At 37.0% G+C, this 20,218-nt stretch overlaps 1 protein-coding gene across 1 annotated transcript in view; it reads right to left on the bottom strand.

Moving 5' to 3' along the window:
* Positions 1-20,218, bottom strand: part of CSMD1 (CUB and Sushi multiple domains 1) — a 1,071,884-nt gene that overhangs the window by 127,149 nt on the left and 924,517 nt on the right. Inside the window, exons 34-38 of the mRNA XM_070732892.1 lie at positions 11,919-12,122; positions 10,137-10,261; positions 8,549-8,645; positions 6,839-6,943; positions 890-1,008 (exon numbers count right to left, since the gene is read on the bottom strand). Coding sequence (XP_070588993.1) covers positions 890-1,008; positions 6,839-6,943; positions 8,549-8,645; positions 10,137-10,261; positions 11,919-12,122 — 650 coding nt within the window. The remainder of the gene's footprint in view (positions 1-889; positions 1,009-6,838; positions 6,944-8,548; positions 8,646-10,136; positions 10,262-11,918; positions 12,123-20,218) is intronic.

The raw sequence follows: 20,218 nt of genomic DNA, 5'->3' as shown, positions 1-20,218 counted from the left end.
TCTTATCCATAGAGGAGATAGTTGAAGAAATCATCTTCACTGGTGTGGTATTCCTCCAGATAAGTTTTGTACTATTTAGTAGAATTAATATGACTATGCTAAGAACTGCTCACAACAATATACAACAATTAAATTTATTTCAAACTTGACTCAATGATTTTAATTGGCTGCATCACCTATTATAAAATTAGCATTTCTTCATACCAGAGAATATACAATAGTCCCTCACCTATCGCTGGTGTTACGTTCCAGACCTGGCCGCGATAGGTGAAATCCGCGATGGGGAATTTATCGACTGATAGTACTTATTTAAGTATTTATATTGTAATTGTTTGGTAAGTTTTCATTGTTTTAAGTGTTTATAAACCCTTCCCACACAGTATTTATTTTAGATACAGTATTTAAATACAGTATTTACAATTTTAGATATTTTTTTTTGAAAAACCTGCCGATCGAGTTCGGCGGGCTGTTTAAATCTGCCGATCGACTTCCTCAGAAACCCGCGATGAAGTGAAGCCGCAGTAGGTGAAGCGCGGTATAGCGAGGGACTACTGTATTTCTTTCTCTTGCTATAATTGTCTCTTTAAGTGACTTATATTAAGGAAGTAAAATAAGTACCGTATGTAAAGTTTTGAATGTATGCAGTTATATCCAGCAGAGATAAAAAGTACCTAAATAGCAATTTCTGTATATGAAGGAAATCTAAATACAAATACCAACTAATGGTCATTCAGATGTTTGCATCCCAGATATGATAGCCCCAAATTTATATCCAAGGATGTAAAACACAAGAAATACACACACATACACACAAACACACACACACACACACACACACACACACACACACACACACACAAAAACACCATTTTAAAAAGAGTTTACGTACCTGCAATGTATATCCTGGCTCACACTGAAATGATAAAACATCATTCACCATATATCTATCACCAATTTTAAATCCATTGCTAGGAATTACAGGTTCTGGGCAGGAAGCAAGACCTACAGCTAAAATAAATAAAAGGGGAAAAAAACCAGTATATTAAGATTATATTGCTTTGGTTTTATTGCTTGATTAGCTAATAACTACACAAATTTTAAACTGGAGGTTCTCAAAAATGTGATTAATAATCCAAAATGAAAAGAAGATTCAAGAGGGTAGCAGAAAGGGAGCATAGGATTTTTAAATTTCTTTTTACAGCCACTTACTGTTAGTCTTTCAAACTGAAGCAATTATGAATACGATGACACAAAACTGAATTTAAAATATAATGATATAGTAAATCAAGTGATCGCAGAAAAAAACCGAATAGCCGTTATGCTTTAAATATACCATTGGTTGCGTGCGTGGGCAAATCTCTTAATATTATAAAATAGGCTCTGCAATGATGATTTATCTCAGAATGAACTGACTTTTGAAATGAAAAATAAATACAGCTAAAAAAGGCCTAGGGCAGAACAAGGTGAGGAATTCTTTAGAGCACATGCTTTACATACTGTACTTCCTATTCACAACTTATGAATAGCAAGTGCTGTTTTCAAGGGTAACATGCCTTCCTTGTATAGGAAATTGCTTACTGCATGCTCTTCACAGGTCAGCTCACTCTTTTGGCACAGGACATAAAACTCATTAATGTCAATATTGATAACTCTCCTGGTGATCTCATCCCAGTTCCAGCTTATTAAATACTTCTGCTACTCCAGGTCTAACACTAGGCATTCATCTATGTATGTCATTACAGTGACCTGTAATAATTTTTAGGGCATCACTGCCATCAATGACAAGACAGCTCACAGTAATACCATCTTGTTAATAGTTCTAAAAGTGCATTAGTATAGACTACATTTCACGTTCACTTTAATAAAGATAAAATTCCTGGGACAAAATGTGATGAACTATTTTAAAAAAAAATCATGCCTTTTATTTTAGAGATAATTATGTATCATAATTTACATTCATTTTTACAACATGGCTGTAAATAATAAAATCCTGTTGTTTAGAAAAACATATATATATTTTAAAAATATGCTTTACTAAGTATTAGCAAATATATAGAACCCAAAGAAGGGTATATAGGGGTGTCAAACTGGCAGCCGATGGCCTGGATATGTCATGCGCAGGTCATGACCACCCCAGGCCTGCGAAGGGAAAAAACTTTGTGATAAATCATATGATGGCAATGTGACATGGTGAGTTTGACACACATGATGTAGATGAATGGATAAATAAGTGAATGGAATGAATGAATATATGCATGTAGTATGTATGTATGTATATATATATATATATATATGTATTTTAATGTATACTAAGATTTTTGTTGCTTGTATCCTAAGATTTTTATTAATATTGATTCATTGCTTATTTGACTCCTATGACAATCATTAAGTGTTGAACCATATGATTCTTGACAAATGTATCTTTTTCTTTTATGTACGCTGAGAACCTATGCACCAAGACAAATTCCTTGTCTGTCCAATCACACTTGGCCAATAAAATTCTATTCTATTCTATTCTATTCTGTTCTGTTCTGTTCTATTCTATTCTATTGCAGAATTTATTCTTTCTAAGTACCACAAGATGGCAATGTTTAATGGCCTGGAACATTGTTCTACTCCAAACCTGGGCATTTTATCCAGAGGTCACATCCGGGTTGCAGGCATTCCAGACTAAGCCTTGGCATCAATAGACTCGTGATAGTGAACCTATGGCAGGCAGGCCACCTGTGCAGCTATATGGATGCACACGGAACCATATCATGCAAGCCATTGCCCTAGCCATTGCCATAGCACACATATGCATTCTAGACAGCTGATTTTCAGCTTGCAAAGAGTATCTGGAAGGCATTTACAGCCTCCAGAGGGCCTCAGGGGTTGGGAGCAGGGGAGGCTATTTTTGCCCTCCTCAGGCTCCAGGGAAGCTTCTAGCCTGGGTGGGTGAAAAACAGGTCTACTGGGCCCACCAGAAGTCAGGAAACAGGGGAGTGGGGCAGTCATGTGCACATGTGCGGGGGAGTGGGGCAGCGGGGTGATGTTGTGTGTACATGCAGAGGGGGCAGGGTACATGGGAACATTGAATTATAGGTATGGCCACACATACGCACGATATTGCACATGCATGCTTTTGGCACCTGAAAAAAATAAGGTTCACCATCCCTGCCATAGACAGTATCTATAACATACATTTAGGGTAGATCCATATTTCTGCTTCTGACAAGCAAAGTCAGTAAGTAAGCCAGCAGAAGGTTGCAAATGGAAAACATGTGATTGCAACCACATGGCATTGACCGGATTCACTTAATGAACTTGTTAGAAGTGTTAGAACTTCCATTGCTTAAGCATTACAATCACATGACATCGCATTCCAGAACCGTGTTTCTTAATGATAAAAATTCTGGTTCCAATTACTGTTGTTAACCGAGGGCAACCTGTATGGAATTGTCCATAATTAAAGCAGGAGGCAAATACATCTTTCCTTTTCTGAGTAGATGAGAACAAGCCTAATTCAGTGAACAGAAACCCTTTGCCTTTGTTCAACATGACCAACCTTTTTCCATGTTGGAGAAAATCCTCAAAATTACAGTTTCTTGCAATCTAAAACTTGTACTTTCAAAGACTTGAGTGGCAAATGTGAGAAATCATTTCCCCCCATTTTCTATCTATGTATTTTTGGTGCAATGATTTTCATTTTTGGGAAAAACTTTGAGATGCTGTAATGACTGTATCCAATGACACAGAACAGAACAGAATACTTTATTTGGTCAAGTATGATTGGGTACAGAAGGAATTTGTCTCTGGTGCTTAAGATATGGTGATATAAATGAATATTTTTTCCAGATTTTACAAGGCTTGAAGAGTAAAAAATGGAGTCAGTTATTCCATCCTTTATTTAGCAATATACCAATTCTTCTCCTTCCATACTCTCCAACAGCTTAAAATTGCATCATTCAAAAGTAAGAGCTTCACTATTCAATTTCAGCAGCAAACTATTCTTGGAGCTGTAAAATGGGAATTAGTAGGTGGAAATGGTCTTCTACCCCAGACTTAAGTCTCAATAAAGTGAATATATGATTGGGAGCCACACAGAGTTGGTTAGAAGATAGGTGTCAATATATATGTTTTAAATTAATAAATGACTAATTAAGGATATACAGACATTTTTACCTTCTTTTCTCATAACATCTTTATAAGGATTTAGACAGCTTTCATAAAGTCAATATTGAAAAGTTTGCTGTCTAGACGGTAGGCTAGATAGCCATTAAATCTAGTCTGAAGATAGTATGAAATTTACATTCCATAGATAAACCTAATTGTCCCAAAAAAGGGTGGGGGAGGCAAACTGATCTTATTATTAGAAACAGGAAAGGGACAAGAAAGGTTTTTAATGAAAATTCTTCATTATTTTTTTTTCTTCCTTATACATTTTTGATTTGTCATCTCCATTGAAATAGAGCTGTACCCTTTCAAATGCTCTGAGACAGATTAAATGAAGTTGGGAAAAAAAGTCTCTGAGGACATGATTCAAATATGCAGTAATCTTTATTATCATTCTAGTGTAACTTATTACTGCAGTCTAGTTGAATGGATTAAATCTTGCAGTAGTTATTGATTTCTCCTTACACTATAGAGGAAAAGTATTATGGATCTCTTTGATCAATTAAATGAATATATTAAATCAATTATGCAATCCACGGAAAAGAGAAACACATAGTGAAACTTATTTGACTAAACTGTTGGAGGGATGAAATTGATTCAAAGAAGTCACCCAGGGAGAGGACAGGATAGAAGAAACATTATAAACATAATTCATAATATTAGTACAAAGAGTACTTCAAACTAATTTGCCTCCATTTTAATCTTCAGATTATATTCAAACCAAAGTATGCTGGCATCCATCAAAGGAATTGAATGCTACTGCACTTTCTAAACTGCTTTCTATATAGCCAGCTGCCCGGTTGCATTATTATTTGTTATGTCTTGAGATCTGCATACTAGCTGAGAAGTTTCCACTCAGGTCTGCTCTTTTGGGTAGAGCAGGAGATTAATGATTGGTTCTTCCCAGCCAGGGCTCTCTCTCTGCTCACTGTGACAAATAAAGAGCTGAAGTTACACAACCTGCCTCCTGCCTGTTCAGTATTGGAACTCAACATTATTCTTTACCCACACTGTAAACATTTAATTTATACATAGAGATACCAAAAAACTAATAAAGTTTTGTTCTGCATAATGTTTCTGTGCATTCAGAAACAGAGTTATCAGAAATAGACGGCTGTCCAATACTTTGCTAAATATTTGCAATGAATGTAAGGGCTACTTACAGGAGGATTTAATATAAAATGTTATCTATCTATCTATCTATCTATCTATCTATCTATCTATCTATCTATCTATCTATCTATCTACCTATCTACCTATCTACCTATCTACCTATCTACCTATCTACCTATCTCATTTGATTTGTATGCCGCCCCTCTCCGCAGTCTCGGAGCGGCTCACAACAATAATAAAACAATGTACAGAGAACAAATCTATGTTATGTTTTAGGATTGGAAATATAAAATTTTAAAGCTTCAACATCAAAATTACTTAAGTCTTCTTCTCACTCTCACACAGTATTATCTATCTGTACTATGCTCACAGACTACTAATACCCCATGCTCTCATACATTCATACAATGTCCTACTTGTAGAAAAGCAAAACAGAAAATGTTTGCTAATTCCCCAAATTCTACAGCTTCATTTCAGAAAATACACTGCTTAAAAAATAAAGGGAACACTCAATACATCCTAGATCTGAATGAATGAAATATTCTCATTGAATACTTTGTTCTGTATAAAGTTGAATGTGCTGACAACAAAATGAAATTGATTGTCAATCACTGTTGATTCCTAAGTGGACAGTTTGATTTCACAGAAGTTTGATTTACTTAGAGTTATATTCTGTTGTTCCCTTTATTTTTTTGAACAGTATATTTTCCCGAGGATTGAAGAAGAGCATATAGAATGACAGAGAGGCCAAGGCCAAGGCAATTGGTAAAAATTCCTCCCCCCTCTTCTTCCAACAGAAATCTCTATTGAACTAGAGATTCTTGACTAGTGTATATCAATTATTTGTCAACAACTCAACAGACACATAAAGTGTATTTTACAGTTGTTCTCTATAATATATGTTAATAGAATAACATAAATATATATTAACTTGGGAAAGTCAGTGTTATAGTGGTAAGTAAAACACACAATGAAATATAGTGGTGCCTCTACTTAAAAACTTAATTCGTTCCATGACCAGGTTCTTAAGTAGAAAAGTTTGTAAGAAGAAGCAATTTTCCCCATAGGAATCAATGTAAAAGCAAATAATGTGTGCAATTGGGGAAACCACAGGGAGGGTGGAGGCCCTGTTTCCTCCCAGGAGATTCCTAAAGAGGCCCCACGGAGGCTTCTCCCTGCCTTTTCTGGTTACAGTTTTGGAGGGTCAGGTTTGTAAGTGGAAAGTGGTGGTTGAGAAGAGGCAAAAAAATCTTGAACATCCGGTTCTTATCTAGAAAAGTTCATAAGTAGAGGTGTTCTTAGATAGAGGTACCACTGTATATTTTCCAGGCAAATGTAATCATTGTCAACCCTCCCCCTGCACTTCTCTTAGTTTTGTCCAATCTCAAAAATATTCATTTGGCTTGTTATAAATGTAATGCCTACCTATGGATGATTATCTCCAGAAATAAAGAGATTAAGATACATGATAATTTGCAAACTTTTCATCCAACACATATAGATACTGAGCACTATGTTATAGGAGAAATATAAATTATTTTAGCAAGCAAGGTAATGTTAAACATCTTACTTTTATATTCCAGGTGAAAACCAGCTGCTGCTACACTAATATCAGAGTGAAAATGTAAATATAGTTGATTGGAAGTGCTGTTCAATAGTGCTGGTACTGTGGTACCTACAGAAAACCCAAAGTCAAATATATATTCATATTAATTAAAAAGAAGCAACATGTAAGGGAAGATCATGTAAGTGAAGAATCTTTGCCTTGGACGGGAAATGAACACTCGGACACCAAGCTGGGTAAAATGGGTCACTTTATTAAATATTAACAGAAAGACCTGCAGGGGTCACTAAATGGGGCGGAGTTTCCTGAACACAAACATGCTTGGGCAACTAAATGGGCGAAACTCCATGCCAGGTCAGGGTGAGGTGTGCTCCACCTACACCCAGCCCTTAAAACCACGCCCAGCGTGTGGGAGGGCTCACCCTGTATGACCCGGAACCGGAAATGACGTAGGTGAGCCCCAAGGGCACCCCCTTCACACCTCTCCATCTGTGGAGGAAGTATGAGTTGTGCAACGGGGGTGCCAATCATCTTATAAAAGATGCCCAAAGGAGAACACACAGTTGCTACTGATACCCTTACCGCCCCGTTTCTGCCAAATAGTGACCAAGAATATAAACATCCAATTGTTGAATCAAAACCTATTTACATACAGACGCACCCTGTAACCACAAATCCTTTCCCTCATCCAGGATGGAGTAGGCGAAAAACAATCCGTAGTAAATGCCATAAGACTGCCAAAATTCCTACTTGGCCCCAAACTAGGTGACCTATAAAAACATCCTGGATTGAGCGGAGGGTGGGTGGATGTCCTTTTTCTGGTGGGCTCGAGGGCAAGGGAAACCAGGGGGGTGAGCAAGCCCTGATAAAGGGTGCATGCCCCGCCCCTGGCTTTCCCAGAATCCCCGAGCGGCCACTGGTTGGTCTGGGGCGATCCTGCGTTACCGCGGAGATCGCCCCAGCTGATGGGCAGAGCCGAGTTGGTTCCCGCCTTCGTCAATTTTCGGCTGGGCGTTAATTCGCCCGGCCTCTCATTTTTATGGTGGATCAAAAAAGTATACATGATACTATAATAATTATTAACCACCTAGGAATATTTTTTAGTTTTGCTAACTATATTTTTACAGCATATTAAATTCAATATAAATTGAAATTTAATATACATTGAATATACATCTCCCACATCCTCTTTTTATACAATCTTTATGCAATTTTAGGGACATATTTTATGTTAGCATATAGAGCTAAATTAACTCTTTATAATCATTCTATATTTTCTATCTGAGTAGCACTTGTGTATTTATTAGGATTATTATTCACTTAAGTATTTTTGTAGAGCACAGTAAAGATAAAAACTGAGCTGCAAGTTGTGTACAGAATTAATCTGTTCTACTGCCTCAAAACATCACAAGATGTTGATTTCTGTATGGACATAATCCATCCATAATTACAACAGTTAGACTTTGATAACAAGAATTTAAGCACTTAAGATAAATCACAGCTGTTGCTGTATATTCAAAGGCATTCAATAAAAAGAATATACTAATACTCAGCACCTCCAATGTATTATACAAAGCATTTCATATTCTTTTTCATAATATTCTTTATTAGGGTATAGGAGGAAATGGCACACAAGAGCGTATTGTATATAGAGAAGATATTGAGTAGTTGCATCTATGTTCTGGCCAACAAAAGGCAATATAGATTCCTACATACCTGAAAAGCTTCCAAGCCTTGGTGCTGTCATATCACCACCATCATAAATTTCAAGAGAGTCCCAATTATGCTCAGTGGCAAAGTTTATTACCTGTATCTGTGAAAACCATACCACTGAGTGTTCATTAAACATGATTAAAAATGACTACGTTTTCAGAAAAGTACATCATAATAAGCTTGACAACAAACACAGTAATATAAATTACACAACCAGAGCATTTCCCCATGTGCATCTAACTACAGTACAAATAAGTCATGGCAGCATCTTGCTTTTTCCTATCTCTGATATTGCCTTCAGTTTATTTTCATCCCATTAATAAAAAAAAGTTAATTGCGGTAGTTATTAGCTGTGAAGAAATGTGTTCTTTTTCCCTTCAAGTCAGAAATGTCAAATGACCGTTATTATTAGATTTAGAATTTATGGCCCACTATAGTAGAGGGAAAGGTGGATGCGGTCAAAGTGGGGTGCTAAACATTTTTTAAAAACTTGAAATACTTAAATACAGAATGGCCCCATAATTTCCAACTCCTGAACATCCTTCAAAGTTATGCCAGAAGGGGATCTAGTGAGGAGGCTCCATTATTATTAACATTAACATTCTTTTATAATCTCTGCAAATTTTCTCTTAGTCAATTTGAATTGTAAGGCTGTATGAAAATGAACATGCATTAAATCAAGGTCTGTACAAGTTGTTATTTAATAGACATAGCACCTTTTAATAAATTTCCTGAATACAAGACTTTAATTAAAATTAAAAGTAATTTTGATTGTATAAATTAAAAGTAAATTTGATTGTATGAACTAAAAGGTTTTTTTCCCCATTGTTTTTAATATGAAAGGGTTTTTTTCATTATTTCCTTATTGTATAATTATATACATGACACATATACTGTATCTCACAGATGCACATATGACAGTGGCATAGTTTGCCTTTTCAATCCAGGAAGGCTTATTAAACAAAAAAAGTGGTTCATTGTTTTGAATAGTATGTTTGTATTAAAATACTTATAATTTTTTCTTTAATTTATTAACAGTATCTTTCAAGAATGATATGAAGTCCTTGTTGAAGCAAATTTCATAAAGAAGGCAAGTCACTTTAACTCCATAACAACAGCTACGCACAATATCCTCAGCGTCAATCTGTTTCCTTCTGATAACATATGTACATAAATATATAATAAATATATCATAGCTTCATTCAGTTTAAAGAACTGCATTAAGATGTAGCAATCATTATAGCTTTATCTGGTAGCATATGGTACATCAGTGAAGTAAATTATGATCAACATATGCACAAAACTGATTTCCAAACAAGTTCCTTTAATTAAAGTCAATTTCCACTAAATTGCATTGAAGTAAGTGTGGTGAGCAGAAGCAATTTTGGCTTTTCTGCTTTATATGCATAGGGTTTGGGGGCTTGAGGGATTCTGAATTTGTCAATAAATCTATACAAAAATGCAAACAAGGATTGTTTTTCTTTTTGTTTACATTTAGCTAGGGACTTAGAGCAGGAATAATAAATTAGTAATATCTTGGCTTTAATTCGGAAGTACTTTATATTCCACTGTTGGCAAAATATGGACTTGCCTGAATACCTGATCCCTCAGTCACTATGATTTTCCACACACAATTCAAGCTGTTACCATAAGGTTCAGGGTAACCTGGAGACAGCATAGTACCTCTGCGCTCAGTGAAATTCCGACTGCATGGCACTGAAAGAAAATTGAATTTGAAGTAACAATAAAGCTTAAACCTTGCTGACAGAGAAGGAAAGTAATATTAAAACTGAGAATTAAATCTCATTTATGTGTTTATAAAGCTAGAAAAATAGAATACTTGTTGTAAAAAGTGCTTTTCCCATTTCCAGAATTACATACAGACAAAAACAGTTATGTTTTCTCTGATAATGTCTATGGATGTAAAAACCATAAAGTCACAATAATGTCATATTAAATGCAAGCAGTTTTTACTATTTTGACCCTTGGCTCATTTCAGACCAAGTTTTCTAAAAGTCAGGCAATGTATTTTAGGACTTGAAAGGGATAAGCACCACAGCAATAGTAAAAAAAATAAAAATAAAATAGAGTATTAGAAAATCAGATACAGATTTGAGGTCTAAAATGTGTTATTATACTCTGGTTTCCCTTATCATTAATAGTTATATCAATTACCTTTTTTGCTAATGATCTTAACTATAAAAGTTTCAAGGAAATGATTTTTTTGGACATAATTTAATTTAGAAATACAGGTAGTCCTTGGCATATGACCAGTTGCTTAGTAAGTATTTTGAGTTATGAACTCAAAAAAAGATATTTAAGAACTGGATTCGCAGTTCCGATGGCTGTTCCCTCCTTGCCCTCCACAATCATATGGTTACATTTTGAGTGTTCAACAACTGGCCTGCATTTATGGTGATTTGTGTTGCTTAGTAGTCATTTGACAATGATTTGCAATCTTTTTTTACTGGAAACTAGTGTTTATTTCTGTTTTTTTGGTAAAATATGCCCATTCGGTATTATTGACCATGAATCCATTTAATTACCATGGTAATTTGCTTTAACAGCCAATGCAAAAATGTTGTAAAATCATGTTGATCATGTGATGACTCACTTAATGACTAGCATGATTTAGGGCCATCATTGCAGGTTCAATTATAGTCATAAATCAAGGATTACCTGCAGTTGTATCCATGTTAGAAAATAAGATATCTTTCTGTATTATAAAAATACACCTGGTTGGTACTCAACTCAGCAGGAAAAGCTAATAATTCAAATTAAGATTTTTTCCTGTTATTGACATACTATCATTATTACTGCAAAGAACTGTAAAATTTTTGGAGAGAAAGAAAAACTAAATCCAACAGTGGAAACATGTTTCTTATGGAAAGTGTCACAACAACACAAACGCAACAAGCAGTTTGCTAAGCGAGGCCATTCTGATTCAGGATGTAATAAAATGCAACCAGAATCAGTTTTAAAGTTAAAATATTATTGTTTTTCAATTGCATTAGTTATTTAATATTACAAAGCAAATTTCAGTCCAATTTTAGCATATTTCCAATTGGCAGAAATTCATCTTAAACTTAAGGTGTTAAAGGCCGTCATAATGATAAGAAGAATTGGGCAAAATGTGCATCCACTATGTAAATGTAATAAATTATTATATCTAAATCCATTTTGTATGTCAACCAGCTAGTACTCAATTACAATTGAGGTGACATACTGCTCTTTTAAACTGGATGCAGCCTATATTAATCAAGAGTGAGGAGATTTATCTGTTTAATACTATTTAATAAAACTAATAATGTTTTTAATTTGTGTTCACAGATTCTGACTTGGAAATGTATGACCTAAAAATAATAAGCCTTACCCACACAGCTTGGCACTGTGTCGTTCCACTGTGCTAAAGCATTGGGCACAGATTGGCAGCGGATAGCTTTGGAGCCCTGGAGAAGGTAGCCGGGACTACATTCAAAGCGAATTACAGAGCCAGCTGAAAATTCGGAGCCAATCCGCCTGCCATATCTTGGCTCTGGAACTGAGCTGCATTGTGTATCACTTGTTCGTGGAACCGCTGCATGAAAAAAGAAGTATTATTGGAGAAGTAATTCACGTAATATCTCTATTTTTAGGTAAATTGGCTCAATTCATACAAGTTTTATTATTTAGTAATTTATTAAATTTATATGCTGCCTATCTCACTATCAAGAGACCCTGGATATCATGCAGTATCATAAATAACAATACAGACAATTGGGGGGATCTCTCTGTGCTTCTCCCGCAGCCCCACTGTGACCATTTGCAGCCCCACTGCACCACCCTCCCTGTCAGTCATCAAGGTAGCAGCCAAGAGCACAGCCTGACAGTTGGCCTAGCAGCTGGCCCAGAAGGGCCTTCTTCCCGAAGCCCCCACTGCCCCCTGGCACAGAGATAGGTTCCCCTTGGTTTGGATCAGTTTGCCTGAACTGGTAGTGTCACAACGACGTCATCAACCCGGTTCAATCAGTGCTTGGTCATTGGTACCACCATCTTTTTAAAAAATTTTTTAAAAAAATTTATTTTTTTTTCCTTCTGAGCATGTGCAGAAGCTGACTTTCCAGCACTGTGCATGCAGTTGTCATCTTGTTTTAAACCTTGTTCCCCAGATTTTTTGGCACCACAAAGTGTACCCATGAGGTGCAGGAGGAAACAAACTGGCAGCTAGGTAAGTTAGAACCCACCCCTGCCTTGGCCCCCCTGCCACCTTTCCTGCCGACCTCCCACCGAGCACCAATCCTGACAGCCAGGACAGTGACAATGTGCCACTGGAGTTCAAGACACTTCCCGGTGCCCCACCCACCCAAAATTTAAATAAAACATAAAAAACGATTGAGACAATTAGAAAGTTAAAAATATTAAAACATTGAACATTAAATATTAAAATTGTTTCTAATATTTCCAATAAACATTTCTTCATATTTTAAATATACCAATCAGAGTTGATCACTAAAATAACTTTCCCGCAATGCTTTCACAGCAAAAAGTAAACCGTCACTGCTCTCATTTCTCAATTAAGGATGTCCTCTAGTGTAGTTATGTTAAGAGAATTAGAAATTTAATATAAATATATGTTTATATTAAACATATTATATATAATTCCAATTCCAGTAATGGTGTGGCTACCTGATGAAGGCAAATAAGCCCGAAATAGATCTATAGTAGTCTCCCTTCCTTTTCATTATCAGCAAAAAATATGTTATAGATTATAGTTGTTGGCTATCTGGAATATAGCCCCTAGTGGGGCTGAGGGGCAAAGAGGAAGTAGTGATGCTCCTTTAATATACTAGGATGACTTGACAAAAAATCACACATAACCCTTCCTTGGTACAAGCTGATACAGGAGATGAGCCTGTAGATTAGAGGCTAAGGCCACTGCCTTAAAAGGCAGAGCCCTAGGCTCAAATCCCAGTAAGGGTGTGGCTACCTGATGAAGGCAAATAAGCCCGAAATAGGTCTATAGTAGCCTCCCTTCCTCCCACCAGCAAAAAGTATGTTACACACACACACACACACACACACACACTGTATATCATACCCTAGAATAGACAAATAATCAGTTAAAGTTCATTTAACTTTAATACAGTGACCCATTTAAACCTAGCTCTTTGTGTCTGTGTTCTTATTCTGTATCCGGCCCAAATAAAGCTAATCAAATTGATCATAATCCTTACATTCAATTATATTACATATTTGTAATAATAATTCATACATATATTAATTTGTGCGTATCATTTTTCAATTATTCCACATTTTCTCCTGTTACTTTCATTTTGTAATATAAAAAATCTGTACTAATATTCCCCCTTTTCTTATTTCTATCACTTATTCTAGCTTTTAATCATACCACCCTTTAATTAATAAAAAAGCTTTTCCTTTTTTTTCCTTTCCAATTTCTAATCATGACACCTTCTTAAAAAGGAAAAAGGAAACGGATGAAGAGAACAAGAGAAAATAAAGTAACTCGTGCCAACAACAACAACAAAACCACCCATCTATCATCCTTTGCCCGCTTCCATACTTTCTTTGCTATGCTTTACATGAAAAGTAAGAAAGAAGAGTAAATAAAAATATATATAAAAATAAAAATATCATCTATCCATTGTCCCTTGTCTACTTTGAAAATTTAATTGCTGTGCTTTTTTTTATTTGCCTCCCAAACTCCTCTTTTAAATCTAATTATTGGATGTTTAATCTAGTTATTCCTCCCACCTCTACTGTCTCCAACTGCCTAGTTTCTAACATTTCTACCCTATCTTGTTTTCAGATCTCTTTTCCCCCTCCAATATATTCTCGCTCTGGTTTAATTCATCCACCATTGTTATTTCCCCTATTGTCTCCGCTTTGTCTTTGTTCCCTTCTTCATTCCTTCTGTTGACTTCTGCTTACCCTGGGCGTCTTGGTCTTTGCTTATCATCCCTTGGGTGGTATTTTCCATTTGTTCCATAGTTTCCTTATTTGTCCATAATGTTTGTTTTTATTATGAAAAAGTTAATCCATGTCTTGCACAGTTCTACTCATCTCTCCTTTATTAGATACTTTATTTTGGGGGTTTTTAAATCAGTTTTTATCCAACAGTCCAAGGAGCTATTTATTCAATTTTTAAGTTACTAGTCACAATTTTGTACGTCCCATTAACAGTCAGTTCCATTTAAATAGTTCCAGAGGTTAAACTTGAGTCTCCAATAATTCAACAGTCATAGAGTGACTATAAGTAATCCAATAAAAGTTTTCACACAACTTAATTTAGGTATTTCCAAGCTTATAAAATGAACTTATTTCCTAATGTGCAGTTTTGTCTTTCATCAGCAGCTGGCACTCTCAACTTAGATTTCAATATAGCCATGTTTCCAGTGTATTTTTAATTATAATAAAGTTATAAAGACAGAATAAGTTTTAAATGTCCAGCACAAAAAAAATACATTTCCATTTCCAGACTTTCCCAGCTTTGGGATTGAATTTTCTGTGTATTATAAAATTTCAAAGTTTATTATTTCCATTTCAGCCTCCTTCACTTCCGATCATGTGGTCTGGTAGTTTCTCTGAAAGCCTAGCCATCGCTTAAACAGCTGATTCTGATCCAATTATTCTGGATTGTTTGTTGGAGTTAAATTTAAGTTAGGTCCCACAGAGTCGGCCTTCTTCGGGTCCCGTCGACTAAACAATGCCGTCTGGCGGGACCCAGGGGAAGAGCCTTCTCTGTGGGGGGGCCGACCCTCTGGAACCAGCTCCCCCCTGAGATTAGGATTGCCCCCACCCTCCCTGCCTTTTGTAAACTCCTTAAGACCCACCTCTGCCGTCAGGCATGGGGGAACTAAAACATCTCCCCCTTGCCCATGTTGTTTTGCCATTTGACTGATTGACTGTGTGCCTGTTTTTTATATATATTAGGACTGTTTTATGAATTTATTAATTTTAAATTGTAATTAGATTGGTGGGCATTGGATTTGTTATTATGTACTATTTTTTATTATTGTTGTGAGCCGCCCTGAGTTTGCGGAGAGGGGCGGCATATAAATCCAATAAATCTAATCTAATCTAATCTAATCAATAAATCTTTAAGGTAAAATAAAAATCCTCTCCTCAAATTCCACTTACTGTTCACCTTCTTTGCTTTAGCACATGTCTTAGATAGCCATTGATTGTCACTGCTTTGTGGTGACCATCTTTAGGCAGCGTCTTCATTCCTGCTGTGACTGAGAGGGAAATAAAACCCTGGGTCAGGCAGGAGAGCTGTGGCTCTCCCCGACCTAACAGGGTACCCCTCTTTGCTTCACTGCTGCCACAGAATGGCTTAGGCTTCCCTTGGAGCCCACAAACAGAAGTCACCACAGAGGACGGAGAGACCTATTTCCTGTCTCTGGCTTGCGGGAACTTCAACCAGAATTCAATTCAATTCAATTCAATTTATTAGATTTGTATGCCGCCCCTCTCTAAAGACTCATGGCGGCTCACAACAATAATAAAAACAATATTCCAGTGAAAACAAATCTAATATTAAAAAGCACCTAAAACCCTGTCATATTTAAAAAAGCAAACAACATATACATACCCAAACATAAATATAAAAAAGCCTGGGCGAAAGGTGTCTCAACTCCCCCATGCCTGGTGGTATAGATGGGTCTTGAGTAATTTATGAAAGACAAGGAGTGTGGGGGCAGTTCTAATCTCCGGGGGGAGTTGATTCCAGATGGCCGGGGTTGCCACAGAGAAAGCTCTTCCCCTGGGGCCCACCAAATGACATTGTTTGGTCGACAGGACCCGGAGAAGGCCAACTCTGTGGGACCTTATTGGTCGCTGGGATTCGTGCGGTAGCAGGTGGTTCCGGAGGTACTCTGGTCCAATGCCATGCAGGGCTTTAAAGGTCATAACCAACACTTTGAATTGTGACCGGAAACTGATCGGCAGCCAATGCAGGCCACGGAGTGTTGCAGAAACATGGGCGAATCTAGGAAGCCGCACGATGGCTCTAGCGGCTGCGTTCTGCACAATCTGAAGTTTCCGAACACTTTTCAGAGGTAGCCCCATGTAGAGAGCGTTGCAGTAATCGAACCTCGAGGTGATGAGAGCATGAGCGACTGTGAGCAGAAGTCTGCTTCCCCATTGACTTTGCTTGTCAGAAAGTTGCAAAAGAGGATCATAGGACCCCGGGACACTGCAATCATCATAAATAAGAGTCAGTTGCCAAGCATCTGAGTTTTGACTATATGACAATGGGGATGCTGCAATAGTCATATGTATGAAAAACAGTCATGCCATTTTTTTTCAGTGCCAAATTTGAATGGTCACTAAAAAAAGGACTACCTGTTCTTGCATAAGGAGACAAGATAGCAACAGTACTAGCATATGAAGCCATATGAGATTGAGTTGTACATTGGTACATGGTTCACAGTAGACATTGTTCAGGTTCAGGCTCCATAAAAGACCTCCAAGTAAAGTTCTCATTAAAGACTCTGTTAGCAAGCCAAAGTTATATGATCAGAAGCTGCTCTCTGCTCTGTCCATTCACAAGCTAATTAGCAAGTACAGTATAACTATTTTATAACATTTTCTATCTTTTCTTTGCAGTGCTTCCACTTAGCATTTCATTATTTGTAATCTTTTATAATTATATATTATAATGTATAATCAAATCCAATTATTTTGTAGTTGAAAACCAGCATGTTTTCCCCAAATTATGAAAGGAGAAGGAAAGAATCCATTGATTTCCTGATGTTTACATTCGCTTAGATCCCGGAACTGGCCCTGACTTGTGCTAACTGCATTCTCCACTATAAAATGACATATGAGTGTCCTGATGGTCTCTACTAGAGGTAATGGAAAAATGAAAACGAACTACATTTAAATGATTAGCTATGTACATTTTCATCTAACACTAAACCATAGTTGTACTCTATTGTGTAAATATCTAATTAAGAAAAAGACAAGATATTAAAAATCATCCTCTTAAGCAGCATTTAATTTTATATAATTTGAGAGGGTAGCACATGCAATAACTATGACATTAACAATGCCTCAGTCAGTCTTCCAATGTTTTATCATACTACTTTTTTGAGAAAAACAAACATGTCCATGGAACAGTATAATAGCTCTTAGAATTTTGAGAGTTATTCAGAAAATGCTATTGGACTGAATATGAAATATAGCTATGCCTAGTAATACATAGAGAGAGAACAATTATAAAACACAAGTTCCATTTGAAATAACTATCAATTGGATATGAGATTAGTTACTGATGTTGTTCTGGTTCCATGTTATTCTGGATTGTAGTTCAGATTGTTGATAGCTTGCCTAAAACTCAGCAATAGAGACTAAAGAAGCATCCAATATATGAACTGCATCCTTCTTTCAAATTCATTCTATCATCAATCAAAAAGTATAGAACTGTGAAAAAGTCAGAAATAGCTGGATGAAATCAATTACTAATAAATCTACTCATAGAAATAGATTAGATTAGATTTATTGGATTTATATGCCGCCCCTCTCCGCAAACTCGGGGCGGCTCACAACAATAATAAAAAACAGTACATAATAACAAATCCAATGCCCACCAATCTAATTACAATTAAAAATTAGTAATTTCATAAAACAATCCCAATATATATAAAAAACAGGCACACAGTCAAGCAATCAAACGGCAAAACAACATGGGCAAGGGGGAGATGTTTTAGTTCCCCCATGCCTGACGGCAAAGGTGGGTCTTAAGGAGTTTACGAAAGGCAGGGAGGGTGGGGGCAATCCTAATCTCAGGGGGGAGCTGGTTCCAGAGGGTCGGGCCCCCCACAGAGAAGGCTCTTCCCCTGGGTCCCGCCAGACGGCATTGGTTAGTCGACAGGACCCGAAGAAGGCCGACTCTGTGGGATCTAACCGGCCGCTGGGATTCGTGCGGCAGAAGGCAGTCCCGAAGATATTCTGGTCCGGTGCCATGAAGGGCTTTATAGGTCATAACCAACACTTTGAATTGTGACCGGAAATTGATCGGCAACCAATGCAGACTGCGGAGTGTTGGAGTAATATGGGCATACTTAGAGAAGCCCATAATTGCTCTCACAGCTGCATTCTGCACGATCTGGAGTTTCCGAACACTTTTCAAAGGTAGCCCCATGTAGAGAACGTTACAGTAGTCGAGCCTCGAGGTGATGAGGGCATGAGTGACTGTGAGTAATGACTCCCGGTCCAAATAGGGCCGCAACTGGCACACCAGGCAAACCTGGGCAAACGCCCCCCTCGCCACAGCTGAAAGGTGTTTCTCTAATGTCAGCTGTGGATTGAGGAGGATGCCCAAGTTGCGGACCCTCTCTGAGGGGGTCAATAATTCCCCCCCCCCCAGGGTAATGGACGGGCAGATAGAATTGTCCTTGGAAGGCAAAACCCACAGCCACTCCGTCTTGTCTGGGTTGAGTTTGAGTTTGTTGACACCCATCCAGGCCCCAACAGCCTCCAGGCACCGGCACATCACTTCCACTGCTTCGTTGACTGGACATGGGGTGGAGATGTACAACTGGGTATCATCGGCGTATTGATGATACCTCACCCCATGCCCTTGGATGATCTCAATGCATCCTCCATTCTCCCTTCCAAATATTCCTCCTATAACTTACATTTGGGGATTTCCCACAATCCCCACCACTTTCATTTCTTGTAGTCCTGTCATTATGTACTGATCTGATCATATGCAATGATTAATGCTTAAATGACCACTGAAAATCTACAATTGCGAATAGAAATCAAATTCAATCACCAACTTCTTCAAGAACTGATGGAAAGCCATATTGCAACATTCAGTCAAATTTTAGTGAATGTAGATCTTGGGTGTGGGGGACATTATAGAAGAGGCATTGAAATTGAGGATAGCTGATTGCTTTTCATCAGAGCAACGTAAAAAGCATTTTTATATGGATGTATAAATTAATGTCTTGCACAATTCTGTTTTTGAAGCAAGTAAGCAAGTGAAGTATAATTATAGAAATGAATGCAGATTATTCCTTTTAAAACACAATTGTACTGAAAATGTGAGGACATTTAACTTTAGCATCACAAAATGTCAATAATGTGGGGTTTTGCAGAGGTGAGCTCATCATTTGTGGCACAGCTACTGCTAATCATAATTTTCTGTGCAATCTGATATATAGAAAAATGCAGCTTTGAGAAAAAGGAAGATGGCTTTTATGACAGAAAATGAAATACATAATAGAGAAAATGGCATTAAAAACCTCCATTATATCAAAATCTAAGGATAGAAATTGAATCTTGTAACAATTCTGTTCAGAATATGCAATCATGTTAGCTATAGACTTTCTTTTCTCTTCCTAATCCTCAATCTAATTCTAAACTCTGGTATAGACAAGCTAATCTTAAATAGCATTGGCCATCAAGTGCATTTTTATAGTAATTATTCTTCATTTTTCAATGCTATGTGACAAATGGAGGTCAATGTAGAGAAAGGATGAACATGGACCTGAATCAGGCTGGAATACTGGGTGACAAATACAAGAAGTGAATTTGTAGGCCAGAGTAAAGGAGAGGGGCGGCATACAAATCCAATAAATAAAATAAAATAATAAATTAAAAGGAGTTCATTCAGAAATGTAGATGTGTCTCTTAAAGGTATTTAGAAGCAGACAGTCCTGGAAA

Source organism: Erythrolamprus reginae, chromosome 1 (assembly GCF_031021105.1).
Source record: "Erythrolamprus reginae isolate rEryReg1 chromosome 1, rEryReg1.hap1, whole genome shotgun sequence".
Lineage (NCBI taxonomy): Eukaryota > Metazoa > Chordata > Lepidosauria > Squamata > Dipsadidae > Erythrolamprus > Erythrolamprus reginae.
The sequence above is the reverse complement of the archived record's forward strand: the minus strand, read 5'-3'. Positions and strand labels throughout refer to the sequence as shown.